The sequence below is a fragment of the Bos javanicus genome, chromosome 5 (genome assembly GCF_032452875.1).
Source record: "Bos javanicus breed banteng chromosome 5, ARS-OSU_banteng_1.0, whole genome shotgun sequence".
In the NCBI taxonomy this organism is placed as follows: domain Eukaryota; kingdom Metazoa; phylum Chordata; class Mammalia; order Artiodactyla; family Bovidae; genus Bos; species Bos javanicus.
Window position 1 is genome coordinate 10,301,448 of NC_083872.1, and position 14,627 is coordinate 10,316,074.

At 36.9% G+C, this 14,627-nt stretch overlaps 1 protein-coding gene across 1 annotated transcript in view; it reads left to right on the forward strand.

Annotated features, from left to right (window-relative positions):
• Positions 1-14,627, forward strand: part of OTOGL (otogelin like) — a 183,013-nt gene that overhangs the window by 43,605 nt on the left and 124,781 nt on the right. The window contains exons 14-19 of the mRNA XM_061415623.1: positions 817-863; positions 1,337-1,482; positions 2,596-2,719; positions 6,246-6,423; positions 9,993-10,117; positions 13,352-13,561. Of these exons, the coding sequence (XP_061271607.1) occupies positions 817-863; positions 1,337-1,482; positions 2,596-2,719; positions 6,246-6,423; positions 9,993-10,117; positions 13,352-13,561 (830 nt within the window). The remainder of the gene's footprint in view (positions 1-816; positions 864-1,336; positions 1,483-2,595; positions 2,720-6,245; positions 6,424-9,992; positions 10,118-13,351; positions 13,562-14,627) is intronic.

The following is a 14,627-nucleotide window of genomic DNA, read 5'->3' on the forward strand; positions in this document are numbered from 1 at the left end:
CACATGCTTTTACTCATAGGATTTGACGGTTCTCTTGTCCTTCTGTATTGAGTACTTTAAAAAGTGACTCTTCATATCACCAATCTTGGGCCATGATTAGAGACTTTTCAACATTCTTAAATTAGCTAACTAGTTAGCTACTATAGCCAAAGATTAAATTCCTCCAGAGCAGTCTAAAAAGAAATAGAGGTATAAATGTCATTAGGCAATTTTCCCTTTGCTGTCTGTGTATATAACTGAAATACAATTGAAAACTAACCCTGTTCTTAGATACTGATTTGAATTCCTGCCTTTCAGAGATTATTCTTTCCTCCAAAATTCATTATCTGTTTGGTGGTAGAAGGCAGAATTTATCTTACAAAGGGGACATCTTTTCTCTCTCTTTTAATGTCTGATGATCTGCAAAGCCAACTTTAAAAGTTTTTAGTAGATGACGTGACTTATTAATCTTAACTCGTTGTATGTATTTCTCTAATGATACGGGTAAATGCTTTACTGTGTGTGGCCTTTTTTTTTGGTTAAAGCAATGAGGGAAGGACAGAAACAGAAGTTCTCTGTACTTTTGTTCTTGACTAATCTGTACTACCGTTGTATCATCTTCATTGATTTTTAAATATGGCATGCCATAAATAATAATTTAGGTACTGGCCAGTCCAAGTTTATCAGTTAATTGAACTTTTGGAGAGATATTTTTCAGGTCAGATTATTCTGAACCTAAGAAACATGATACATTCGATACATTAACCAATACATTATTGCAAACATTCACACAATTTCTCTGTGCAGTTAGATTAATATTTTTATCATTTTATTTAGTGTGTGTGTTGGTGGAGTTTGGAACTGCACTGAGCATGACTGCCCAGGTAATCTTTTAAAATGTTTTTAGAGAAAATGTCTTGATTTTCTTGAAACTGAGGAGGAAGCTTGCACTGATGTTTTATAAGGTCTTCTTATATGTAACAAGAGATGTAATGATCTTTAAATCCAGATATTCAGAGGATAAGTGGAAAATTGAATAAATGATAGCTCTGAGCAGACAACTTTGGTAAAAATGTATGAAAATTGTACAAATATTATAAACTCTAAAAAAAGTGGAATAGCCATCATTAAATACATTTAAAATTTAATCAAATAATATAATTTAGCGAGTTTGTCAAACTAGTAAAATTTAAGCACTTTAACTATTCTTTTTGATACCTGAATAGTTACACTATTGGCCTACTGCTTTTTTTTGACCTACTGCTTTTTAAGAATAAACATAACTTCTTCCTCCTTCTCCTTTTCTCCTTTTTCCTTCCTCTTCTCTTCCTCCCCCAACCCCTGCTTCTCCTTCTAGTTCAGTGCTCCATTGTAGGTGATTCCCATTTTACGACTTTTGATGGTCGACATTATTCTTTCATTGGAATGTGCCAATACATCCTTGTCAAAGGAACTGGAAAAGATAAATTCACAATTACTTTACAGAAAGCTCACTGTGAACAGGTAAGAGCATTTCAAAATGACCAGAGGAGTGTTCATTTTTTTTTTTTTTTGGCTCAAACTTCTTATCTAGGTTAAAAATAGTAACATGAATGGGTATAGTTGTTTTCTTCAAAAATCAGACACCATTGATTGTTAAGATGCATCATTATTCTGTATACCACAATGAAAAAAACATGTTGATGATTGATCTATGTATGCTATTAACTATATCATGTATCCTGATTTCAAAGATATCAAAATATTAAAAAGTCTTATATACTATATATTTATTGAATTTTCTTTCTTAAAAATAGTGTTTATATGTATAGATTTTTGAAACATTTCATATATGACTGCACAATAAGCAATGTTTTTTGTTGCCTCAAAACTGCTGTCTTAAAGATGATTTTTGACAGAATTTAACAAGTTTCACATCATTCTAAATAGATATGATGGCTCTTTTTTTTAGCATATGGGAATATTTATTTTAGACCTTTTCTTGAAATAAACACATCTATAATTTGTAAACAAAGAAACACAGGTCTTTCATTTCTCTTTCTAAATCAAGTAGTCAAAATTTTGCCAAAATCTTTTATTCTACTTTTATTCCAACATAAAATGGTTGTTTTCAACAAAATTCCAATCTAGTTTATGAGCTTTTTTTAGTCTGATTTTTTTTTTTTCCTGTGCAGTATGTCAGAGTCTTAATTAGCTTTCTACATGGAATTGTAATTCTCTTGGTTCTTTTCTGTACTGAATTTTTTACATCTAAATACCACAGATGAATTTGGAAAGGTACTTTATATTCTATGGAAAAGTAATTCTTCGCACTTTATTGAAAACATTTCTATTTAATAATCTGTGAAAGGCATATATATGCACAAGGTGTATTTAACGTAAAGATATAGTTTATTAGTAATGGGGCTGCATGAGATTCACAATAAAATGTGTGACTACTTTATAATATTGCTTATCCTCTAGTCTTCTGTATACCAGAAATTTTTATCTGTGTGCGCTCTCTCCTTTCTTCTCTCCTTCACCTTCTCCCATTTCTCTCTTCCATTGTCCTTGTCCCTGACTAGGTCTCTCTTTTTCTCTCTCATTGCTTTAACTGATAATTTGATTTTTATGCAGAACCTTGGCTTGGTCTGCCTTCAGTCTGTAACTCTGATTCTGGAGGATGATTTTAACAAACAAGTGACCCTCAGTAGGGGAGGACAGATCCTCACCAGTCCCAACCAAGGCTTCAGTTTGAATGGTAAGAAGCAATGCCAGTGGTATACTTTTCTTACACTAACAATAACAACAACACAACCTCAATGGAGTCTTCTCCATTAACTGACGAACCTAACATTTATGGAGTGCCTATGTATTTCCAGGTCCTCAGCCAAACTTAGTGGAGACCACCACGTTTATGGGGCTTAGTGTTTATCTCAAGTGGCATTAGTGTTTATCTCTAGTGTCATATGGGACAGTGCAGACACAGAGTATTTCCATTGTTGCATAAAGTTCTATTGGGTAATGCTGTGCCTGGATATTTTCAGTTTGGATTTGATGCTGAAACAGTGGTAGCCATCTGAAAAACACTGAAAGAGGCTAGGGAGCTCAAGTGAAAATGGAGATAACTTGAGGTTTTGAAGATTGGCTTCCCTGATAGCTCAGTTGGTAAAGAATCGTCCTGCAATGCAGGAGATCCTGGTTCAATTCCTGGGCTGGGAAGATCTGCTGGAGAAGGGATAGGCTACCTATTCCAGTATTCTTGGGCTTCCCCAGTGGTTCAGCTGGTAAAGAATCTGCCTGCAATGCAGGAGACCTGGGTTCGATCCCTGGGTTGGGAAGATCTCCTGGAGAAGGGAAAGGCTACCTACTCCAGTATTCTGGCGGGGAGATTTCCATGGACTGTATAGTCCATGGGGTCACAAAGAGTCGGACATGACTGAAGAACTTTCACTTCACTTCAAGTGGCCTAGAGTTTGGAAGAGGAAACATGCAAGTAAATGACCACTTAAAGATATGATAAACTCAAAGATATGCACAGAGACTTCGGGAGTCTAAATGATTAGGTATGTCTCACCCAGCACTGGGTGTGCTGGTGTGGTCAGGAAGCTCTTCTTAAAGAAAGGATATCCAGTTGAGCTTTTACAGCTGAGGAATTGCCAGGATGAAGGAGATGGGGAAAGTGTTCTAGGCATAGCAAAGAGGAGAACTATGGAGTATGTATACTAGCTTGGCATTGCTACAGCATGAAGAAGCTAAGTATAGAATGTCCAGAGATCAGAACAGGGAAAGAGATGGGCATGAGAATGAGGATGGCCTTACTTTTTTGAGTGAAGTATAGCTGACTTAAAGTTTCAGGTGTACAACAGTGATTCAAAATTTTAATAGATCTAAGCCATTACAAACAATGGCTGTATTTCCTTTTGCTGTACAATAGACATCCTTCTTGCTTATCTATTTTATACATAGTCATTTGTATCTCTTAATCTCATGGGGAAGGCCTTATATATAGGGCATTCATACTTTGTAATTTCCTGGGAGGCTGTGTTCATGCCCGTGTTTTAGTGTGGTTACTTATAACAGTCACTTTTGCTTTCAGAAGTGCTTGATTTGTATTATAAATTATACGCTCACTCAGTGTCATCCAAGGGTATTGATTGAACTTGATATGAAATTGATATGCAATTGTTATTATTTGACTTTATTCATGTACAAAGATGACAACCTCATATGCTTCAACCAAATAAGCAAGTGAGTTTTAATGAGGAGACTGACAGTTCTTTTCTTCTTGGTAGACTACTATAACAACACTATGGACATGGATTTGAGAAATGTTAGAAAGGAGACATGGAGAATAGTCAGGACATTATTAGAGTAGAGCATCGGAGAAGGCAATGGCACCCCACTCCAGTACTCTTGCCTGGAAAATCCCATGGATGGAGGAGCCTGGTAGGCTGAAGTCCATGGGGTTGCTAAGAGTCAGATACGACTGAGCGAATTCACTTTCACTTTTCACTTTCATACATTGGAGAAGGAAATGGCAACCTACTCCAGTGTTCTTACCTGGAGAATCCCAGGGACGGGGGAGCCTGCTGGGCTGCCGTCTATGGGATCGCACAGAGTTGGACACGACTGAAGTGACTTAGCAGCAGCAGCAGCAGCAGCAGAGTAGAGCATATAAGGATTTGAGGAGAAACTGATACAAGGCAGTGACAGTAGAGAGGGAAAGAATAAAACAGATTGAACTTTTAGTTAGGAAAAAAAGTGTTATCTGCTTGGCGATGGAAGGGCAATTAGAAAAAGGATCTGTTCAAAGAATAATCCTCAGATTTCTGGGGTTGATGACAGACTGATGACAGAAATTGTGATAGGGACTGCAGGAAGAACTTTTATGGTGGCAAAAGTCAGGTTCGGTCTTTTTTTTAAAACTGTTCATTGGAAGGACTGATGTTGAAGCTGAAACTCCAGTACTTTGGCCACCTGATGCGAAGAGGTGACTCATTGGAAAAGACCCTGATGCTGGGAAAGATTGAGGGCAGGAGGAGAAGGGGACGACAGAAGATGAGATGGTTGGATGGCATCACCCACTCAATGGACATGGGTTTGGGTGAACTCCAGGAGTTGGTGATGGACAGAGAGGCCTGGTGTGCTGCGGTTCATGGGGTCACAAAGAGTCGGTCAAGACTGAGCGACTGAACTGAACTGAATTTATTTTAATTGGAAGATAATTACTCCACAATATCGTGATGGTTTTCGCCATATATCAACATGAATCTTGAACACAAGTTTCTCTTCTGTAAAGATATCTCATAAAATGATGCTTCTGTCGTGCTGTGCTCTCTTTTTCACTGAATGTCTAGAAGGAATGGGGAATTTTTGAAAAAGTGCCACTTCCTTATTGAATCATGACCAATTTGGGGGCCATAACACACACACACACACACACACAAGTAAAGGAACATAGATCTGATTTTAAATGTCTGACTATTGAGTTGTGGTACGTATATACAATGGACTATTACTCAGCCATTAAAATGAATACATTTGAATCAGTTCTAATAAGGTGGATGAAACTAGAGCCTATTATACAGAGTGAAGTAAGTCAGAAAGGAAAACACCAATACAGTATACTAACACATATATATGGAATTTAGAAAGATGGTAACAATGACCCTGTATGTGAGACAGCAAAAGAGACACAGATGTATAGGACAGTCTGTTGGACTCTGTAGGAGAGGGAGAGGGTGGGATGATCTGAGAGAATAGCATTGATACATGTATATTACCATATGTGAAATAGATCACCAGTCCAGGTTCAATGCATGAGACAGGGTGCTCAGGGCTGGTGCACTGGGATGACCCAGAGGGATGGGATGGGGAGGGAGGTGGGCGAGGGGTTCACGATGGGGGACACATGTACACCCACGGCTGATTTATGTCAATGTATGGCAAAAACCACTATAATGTTGTAAAGTAATTAGCCTCCAATTAAAATACATAAATTAAAAAAAAAAGTCTGACTGTCTACCCTCACCCCTTATGAGATGCTTGCCAACTGAAATTACACATAAACCTGACATTCTGTTAAAATTATCTGCCCCTCCAGAAAGAAGGACAGAAGGGAAATGGAAGAAAAGAAAGCAGGCACAGGGTGGCAAAAATTGGCCCTGGGGCACAGAGAGCTGGGAAGAAGTCTTTTGGAAGCAGATCCCTGATGTTGCACATTAGCATTTCAGAGCATTGCCTGTGAATCTCAGAGCTGATTTATGTATGTTCTTTTCCTGCAGGAATTGTTGAAATTCAGACTCTGTCATCCTTATTTATTCTTCTAAAAACCACATTTGGTTTAAAGATTCTGTTCGCTGTAGATGGGGAAAGAATTTATATTCAGCTAACTAGTGCGTGGAAAAGAAGAACATTAGGTCTCTGTGGCACGTTTAACGGGAACATAAGGGATGATTTTCTGTAAGTATGATCTCTGAACATGATGTGATGACTAGTAACTTAGAGGATATAAATTCTTACATTAAAAATGTTTACTTAACTAATAACAGCTTAGTCATCGCTGTTCCAAGAGCTTGACATGGATTATCATATTTAAATATTGTAGGAATCCCCTGATTAGTCACTCTGTTTTATAGATAAAGAAGCTAACTGAAACACCAAAGTGACAAATAAATAGCTCAAAATCACTTAGCTCAAATCAGTGGAGCTGACTCTGAATTTAGTTACCAAGACTCAGAGCCTGAGGGCTACCCATGGAATAACTTCCCACTATTCTCTGTCACCTGTCAAGCTTAACAGTATTTTATTTTTCAAAAACTGCTGCCTTAAAAAAAGCCTTAGTATCATTTGGAATGAATGACAGTAAATTATACTTTAATAATATTGATATCACTTGGTATGAGTGATATCTCTAAAGCAACATTGTGGCATCTCAGTTAATTAGATTTTGTCATAGTTGGTGTTTTATTAGGGGAAAAAAAGCAATAAAATACATTTATATCCCTTGTATTGACAAAGCACTTTCACCTACATGTAGAAAAGCCCAGAGTATAGCTTAATATAAATGCTTGGCACACCTGTTATTGTGCTAAGCACTGTGGGAAAATTAGGGTAGTAACATGTGGTCCCCATTCTCAAGGAGCTGATGTTGCAGACTGGAGGGGACAGCTGTCTTTAAGAAGTAATTCATTCAGAACTTCCCTGGTGGTCACTGGACTTCGCCTTCCAGTGCAGGGGGTGTGGGTTTGATTCTAAAACTGGGAGCTAATATGCCACATCCTCATGGCCAAAAAAACCAAAACATAAACCAGAAGCAATATCGTAACAAATTCAACAAAGACTTTAAAAAGGTCCAGGTAAAAAAAATCTTTAAAAAAGAAACAATTTGTTCTAGGTAAGGTATTAAACATGCATGCATGCACACACACACATACAAACACATAAATCCTGAGGTAATTTCAAAAAGTTGTGTTGACCTGTGTGGCCGTGGCTAGTAGCACAGCAGAATTTTAAGTAGGCAAGTGTGGATTGGGTAGGCAGGGAATATTTCCTGAAGGAGTCATTTTCCAAATGCCATTTTTAAAAAAGCACTTCTGTGTATTTTTCCTGCTTTGGGTTCTTTTCCCTTCCTAATCTTCCTCCTTAACTCCTATTTATTTTTCAAACCAACACAGTCATTATTTGCTTCAAAAAGTGAGTTTATATCCCATCAAAGTTAATTTTGACTCTATTATCTATGAACATCAGTCATTGATTTGTCTGATTTCCACTTAAAACTGCAAGAGCTTTGAGAATAAAGACGACATCCTCAATAAATCCTTTTATTCTTAACTAGCATAGAACCTTATATGCCCTAGACAGTTGAGCTGAATAGAGATAGGACCTTTGATAATAGTACCAAGAAGAAAAATTGTATCAGCAAAGAGAAAGGGCTTTAAAATTTTTTTAATTTCAAAAGAGAGCTTCTTTTATCTTTTCTCATGTGTAATTTATTTGCTTTTAGGTCATTTAGGTTTTTGTTTCATTTATAGGTAGGTCAGAATATTGATATCTTTATCACATTTGTGAAACAGAAATATATTAAGTGACTTGGTTAAGATGTACAGAAGTGGCATTAAGCTTTCTTTCTCTTCCCGTTTGTCAGAATGGGTTAGTAGTCAATGTTTAACAGATGGTAGATATGTATGCCTCTTTCTAAGGCACCATGTATAAACATTCAGGCCTGGTAACAGTGATGGATAATATTTCAGAGATAATTTTCAAACATTGTTTAGCTTTCCAGCATACGCAGTTAAAATTCCTCGCATCACAAAAGTTAATGTGAATCTTCAAACATAATGGAATGTGAAATATTAATTGCTTGAAAGTTTATTTTGTATGGCTTGTTTTAGTAAGTTAACCACGGTGAACTGAAAGGCTATTTTGTAAAACGAAATGCCGTAAATAAATAAGTCTACATTTTAGCTCCTATTTTTTGGTATTTATTATTTTAAGTGAATTAAGTGAAATAAAAGAGCCAAGCTCTGAGTCAGTTGCTCCTGGGAAGCCTGAGTACACCATCACCTTGACCAGTTATCTTATTGTGCTTTGTAGGGTGGAGAGGGATGGAGAGGCAAAGAAGGAGAAGACCTAGTTCAGGTTATGCAATTCCTGTGAGTTTGTGTTCTCGTTGGGAGCAAAATGAGATTTTGGATTGGGTGTTTGTTATAATTCTATATAGTTTAGAATAGTTTTATTTTGAGGGATAGGAAAAAGAAGGAAAGTGAAGTCGCTCAGTTGTGTCTGACTCTCCGACCCCTTGGACTGTAGCCTATGAGGCTCCTCCATCCATGGAATTTTCCAGGCAAATGTACTGGAATGGGTTGCCATTCCTTCTCCAGAGGATCTTCCCCACCAGGGATCCAACCCGGGTCTCCTGCATTGCAAGCAGATGCTTTTACCATCTGAGCCACTAGGGAAGCTAAAAAGAAGGAAAGAATGGATATAAGGAATGAGGATTGTGGAGTGGCTTGTGTGGCTCCCTTTTCTTCTCCTGTCTCAGTCACTGTGATGAGAAGCTCTGTATAGCTTTGTAATGGTGATTGAAATAAATGGTAAGCCAAGTAGTTATGCTACTAAGACATTAAAAGGGCCAAGATAAATGCTGGTCTACTGTTCGGCCATGCTGTAGCAATTAATGCTGTTATGGCTTGCATTAGTAAAGTTTTGCTTGGTCAGATCTTCCTACAGGAAACCTAGTCCAACCTGATTCTCTAAGTGGTTCTGACGGTATTTGACACAGTTCCAGTAGGGATTGTCTCTCAGTATCTAGCGTCTGAAGAGTTAATAAATCTTGACCGCTGGAGGGAGCGTTTTAGTGTCAGACTCTTAAACATTGTTGTGGCTTATAAGCCTAAAGGGTAGATATTTCTATTCCATTTTGGTTTGTTGAGTAAACTTGGATGAAGAGTGTTACTTATACCATTTCTCCTCAATTTTCATTTTGTTTGTTTGCCCAACTTCACAATGGAACCTCAGCATTTCAGGCCTCATAATGAAAATTTAAGTATCCCAGAAGTATAGACTATGTATTGTTTAGGACATTTGTCTTTACCTTGAAAAGAATCATGTGAGCTCCCTACCGCTATCTCCCTAAACACATTGATGTTTTGGTTGTTTGCATTTTCATTAAGTTGGTGTGAATTACATTTGAATCTCCACTCTTTGACACTGAGTGTTACCAGCTGAGTGAACATTAATATTTTCTCTAAGCTTCTGCTTTTCCTTCTCTCTAAAGTGGGGATAAAGGTGTTTTCTTCACAAGGCTTATTGAAGTGATTATTAAATAAAATCATATATGTCCAAGATTTGACATGGTGTAAAGTCTTAATAACAGGAAGCTAAAACCATGTGTATTTTAAAATGTAATAAAACATTTCAAACTCTAAGATATTCTTGTAGATTTAAAAAGTAGTATTCTTTTTTCAATATCTGAAGACTCTGAAGGAAGGAAATAAATGGGAGAGACTAAGAGAATATTTGCTTTCTAGATCTCCATCAGGCATGATAGAAGTTACCCCACAACTTCATGCAAATGCATGGAGAGTTTCTTCAACTTGTTTTGCACCTGTTCATGTTCCTATGGTGGACCCCTGCAACATTAATCAACAAAACAGTAAGTCTTTCTGCATGTAAACCTAGGAAAAAGTTCTCTTTATTACTGTAATTTTGTAAAATTAGTGATTTTAAATTCTCATTTTCTTCTGATAAATCAATGCCATTCCTTATGTATTTTTGTTTAATACATATGCATCTTTATGCAATCTAGGGTACTTTAAAAAAGAACTCCAGAAGATGACTATTTCATTTATTATTCTGCATTCATAAATTTCCTTGTTTTAGGTGCTCAGAAATCCCTCAGTCGTCCTCAAATGTGACCTAGCGTTTTGTATGTTTCAGATTCTTTAAATGCTAAAGAAAAATCTCTGGAGTATTATAATGCTCGTATAATCTTGGGATGCTCAGTTTTGGTTCTGCAGCATGACAGTGCATGTGAATTCCTGTTTATTACTGTCACATGATGAGTTCCTACTCACAGAACATATTACTGCTTCATAAGCAGGAGGCCAGTGATCCAGAAAGGCTTTGTGCCATCAGGTGTGCGAGGATGTGAGATGCTCACATTCCAGAGTTTCCGTTTACAGCGATAGTGCAACTCACATGCCAATAATTTGGGGCTGGACTTTTTTTTTTTACTAAAGCCACAGCAGACCATGGGAAAGGCTGGTTTACTATTCAATAAAATAAGGCACTTTTTTTGGTAAAATCACTTTGTGAAAAAAGTTGATGTGCATGCTTAAATAGACATTTTTATAATTTAATATTGTTCCTTTAATTATTTTGGCTAGCTTACTGTTATTTTGTGGTGGTTTTTCAGAGGGATTCTGTTTATTGTTCTGTGGTCCTTATTATTAACTTGTGGTTTTAGTGTCCTGGAAAGAACACAAGATAATCTTGATTTTGTGTGTGTGTGGGGGGTGGGGGTGGGGGTGCTCAGTCATGTCCGACTCTTGGCAATCCCATGGACTGTAGCCTGCAGAGCTCCTTAGTCCATGGAATTTTTCCAGGCAAGAACACTGGAGTGGTTTTCCATTTCCTACTCCAGGCATCTTCTTTTACTACTGGCTTTTTATCTAGGTCAACTTCTAAACTTAAAGACGTTTGTTAACATCTTGGGTCATTTTTCCTATCTATAGTAAGAGGAATAGACTGGAGTCTTTTGCTTTCTATGACTTAATGCTTTGAACCTCATTTCCATTTAACAACACTTTCCTTCCCATTCTCTCCTCAACTTTTTACTAATAGATCTAGTCCTTCTCATTTCATTTTTCTTGCTCAGTTTGTTTCTAAATTTTTCAGTTCCTTCCTTGATGATTCGATAAATATATTTTTAATGTTCTTATTAGTACGTACCTTTTATTTATTTATTTATTAAGCTTATCTTTTATTCCATTACTCTGTTGCATTGCATTGATTATTTTCAAATACTAAACTAAACTTTCATTCATAGGATAAACCTTATTTGGTGATGATGGATTAGCATCATCATTAGCATTTTTATGTATTACTAGATTGCTGTTATTTTGTTAAAGATATTTTACTTATATTATGAAGGACATTTGTTTATATTTTTCTTTCAGTGTCTGTGAGATTTGTGGTATCAGGGTTATGCTAGTCTAAAATTAAGTGGCCAGCATGTTTGATTGAAATTTTGATTGAATTTACCAATGAAGCTATCTAGACTTTGATTGAATGTTTGATTGAATTTACCAAGGAAGCTATCTAGATTTCAAGTTTTCTTCATTAAATTATTTTTGATCTCTTGAAAAAAAAACAGCATGTAAAACTTGGAGTAGAGTCCAGTTGATGAATTCAGTTTTTCTCTGGTTGTTTCTTTAATGACTTCCTTTATTACCTGTTATTTTGTTACATATATATATTTATCACTTTTGTCCCCGTATCATATATCTTCCATGACTTATATGTTTTAGATATTCTTTTTCTTCATGTTTGCCTTGAACTATTTTTTTTTTAATTTCAAATAGGTAAATTCAAAAACGTCCCAAGAAAGTAAAGTAAATAGACAAAAGTCAATTCTAATGTGTATTCTGAAGGATATTTTTAAACAAAGATTTTCTGAGTCACCCTTTCACTTAATGTCAGTAGGAATATTTTTTGATCTACAAACCCTTAGAGCATATGATACAAGTCTTTGCTTGGAGATTCTGGTGATTGGAAGTGTGCATGCCAATAGTACACTGTTACATAGTCTGAATCATTTGTTTTCACATGTTATGTGCTTAACAATACAAAAATATAATACTCAGGTAACTACTCATAATTAGCATGTGTTTCCAATAATATTTTTAAAATACTTCACAAAATAAGTTCAGCATAATTCCTTAATAGTGAACAAATTCTAAAACTCTAGCAGCTCATCTTGTCTCTCAAAGACAACGACAACTCCACGACTGATTAATTTTTCTCCCGTGAGGAAATCAGTGCAATTGAGATCCATTACACCAAGAAATCACACTAGGCTTTTTTCAGAAAGATGAAATCTAGATTGTTTTGTCAAACTTGGTTGCTCCCGCTTAGAATTATATCTGATCAGTCTTTCTCAAGGGAAAAAGTCAACAAATTCAAGATCTGATTACACATATCCCCTCAAATGACTTGGTAGTGGTACCTCAGAGCCTTTAGCATATGCTCCATTATCAATTTCTATTAATTATTCATTTATTCACAGATTCATTTATCAAACAGTATTGAGCTCCTAATATTTACCAGACATTGAGCACTGTGCCAGTGTGGATATTGCATTCAGTGATTATGTGCCATCCACCTCATTACCATTTACCTCAGAGTCTCCATTGGGGTGAGACGATTCCCAGTCCTTCCTGGATAATGTATCCCGGGGAGTTGCTGTAACATCCATAACCTAACACTATTTTTATTGTGTATGGTTGTCTGGAGATAAACCTTCTAATACTCATCAATTATTTATAGCAAAATTGGGGTGATTTCCCAAGATGATCCGCAGGCAATGGGGTAATTGAGGCCACTTCTATCAGTGAACCCTTCTGATACTCAAGTTATTCAGGTATGACACAATATCATTTTTGCTAAAAGAATATTAAATATGGAGTAAGTGCTGTTACCAATATTACTGAAAATACCCCCGCCCCCCAAAAAAAGTATAAGCTGAAGATACTCTTATTGAATGCGCAGTACAGTGTATTTCTAGGAAAACAAGATGCCTTGGCTAGTGCTGGAATTTGATACTTAGGGGTACTTGATACTAGCTAGACTAGTAAATGAAGGGCTAATGGGGTTCTTTGTCTGTTAGTTGGATATGCAGCACACTGTGATGTTATCTACCAGGAGCTCTTTGCTCCTTGCCACATCTACATTAGCCCTGGGCTATACTATCAGCTGTGCCGCCACGATGCATGCAAGTGTGGAAGCGCCTGCCTGTGCAACGCTCTTGCCCACTATGCCTACCTCTGTGGCCAGCGTGGCATTCCCATCGACTTCAGAGCTCAGGTTTCATTCTGTGGTGAGTATGATGGCAGTGGCCCTGATGAAGATGATCAAATAGCACTTCAGAGATTTTTGCATTTGTAATGACTGCTATTTTTTTTAATAAAAAGTCAACATTTGCTTAAGTTATTTGAAATACTAATATAATGTGTCAACATGAAAAAAATGGGGGATTACTTTATTTCTTAAAATTGGTGCTCTGTTACATAAGACAATACCTTTTGACTATTTTTACCATAAGCAAAATTAGAGTGTAGCTATCCTGGCTTCTCCTGTATTATGAGCAGATTTCTTCTCATCTAGAAGTTGGCAAATTAAACCCTTGGGCTTCCTGTATTTTGTAAATAAATTTTACTGCCCATATGTTTGCATATTTAGCTACAAGGGTAGAGCTGGGTAGTTATAACAGAGACTGAATGGCCTGAGAAATTGAAACTATTCACCATTTCAGTTCAGTATGGCCTGAGAAATTGAAACTATTCACCATTCAGTTCAGTTCAGTTGCTCAGTTGTATCCAACTCTTTGTGACCCCATGGACTGTAGTACGCCAGGCCTCCCTGTCCATCACCAACTCTCAGAGCTTGCTCAAACTCATGTCCATTGATTTGGTGATGCCATCCAACCATCTCATTCTCTGTCATCCCCTTCTCCTGCCTTCAATCTTTCTCAGCATCAGGGTCTTTTCAAATGAGTCAGTTCTTGGCATCAGGTGGCCAAAGTATTGGAGTTTCAGCTTATCCTCAGACCTTCTAATGAATATTCAGGACTGATTTCCTTTCAGATTGACTGATTTGATCTCCTGGCAGTCCAAGGGACTCTTAAGAGTCTTCTCCAACACCACAGTTCAAAAGCATTAATTCTTCGGTGCTCAGCTTTCTTCATAGTCCAGCTCTCACATCCATACATGACTACTGGAAAAACCATAGCTTTGACTAGATGGACCTTTGTTGACAAAGTAATGTCTCTGCTTTTTAATATGCTGTCTAGGTTTGTCATAGCTTTTCTTCCAAGGAGCAAGTGTCTTTTACGTTCATGCCTGCAGTCACCATTTGCAGTGATTTTGGAGCCCAAAAAAATAAAG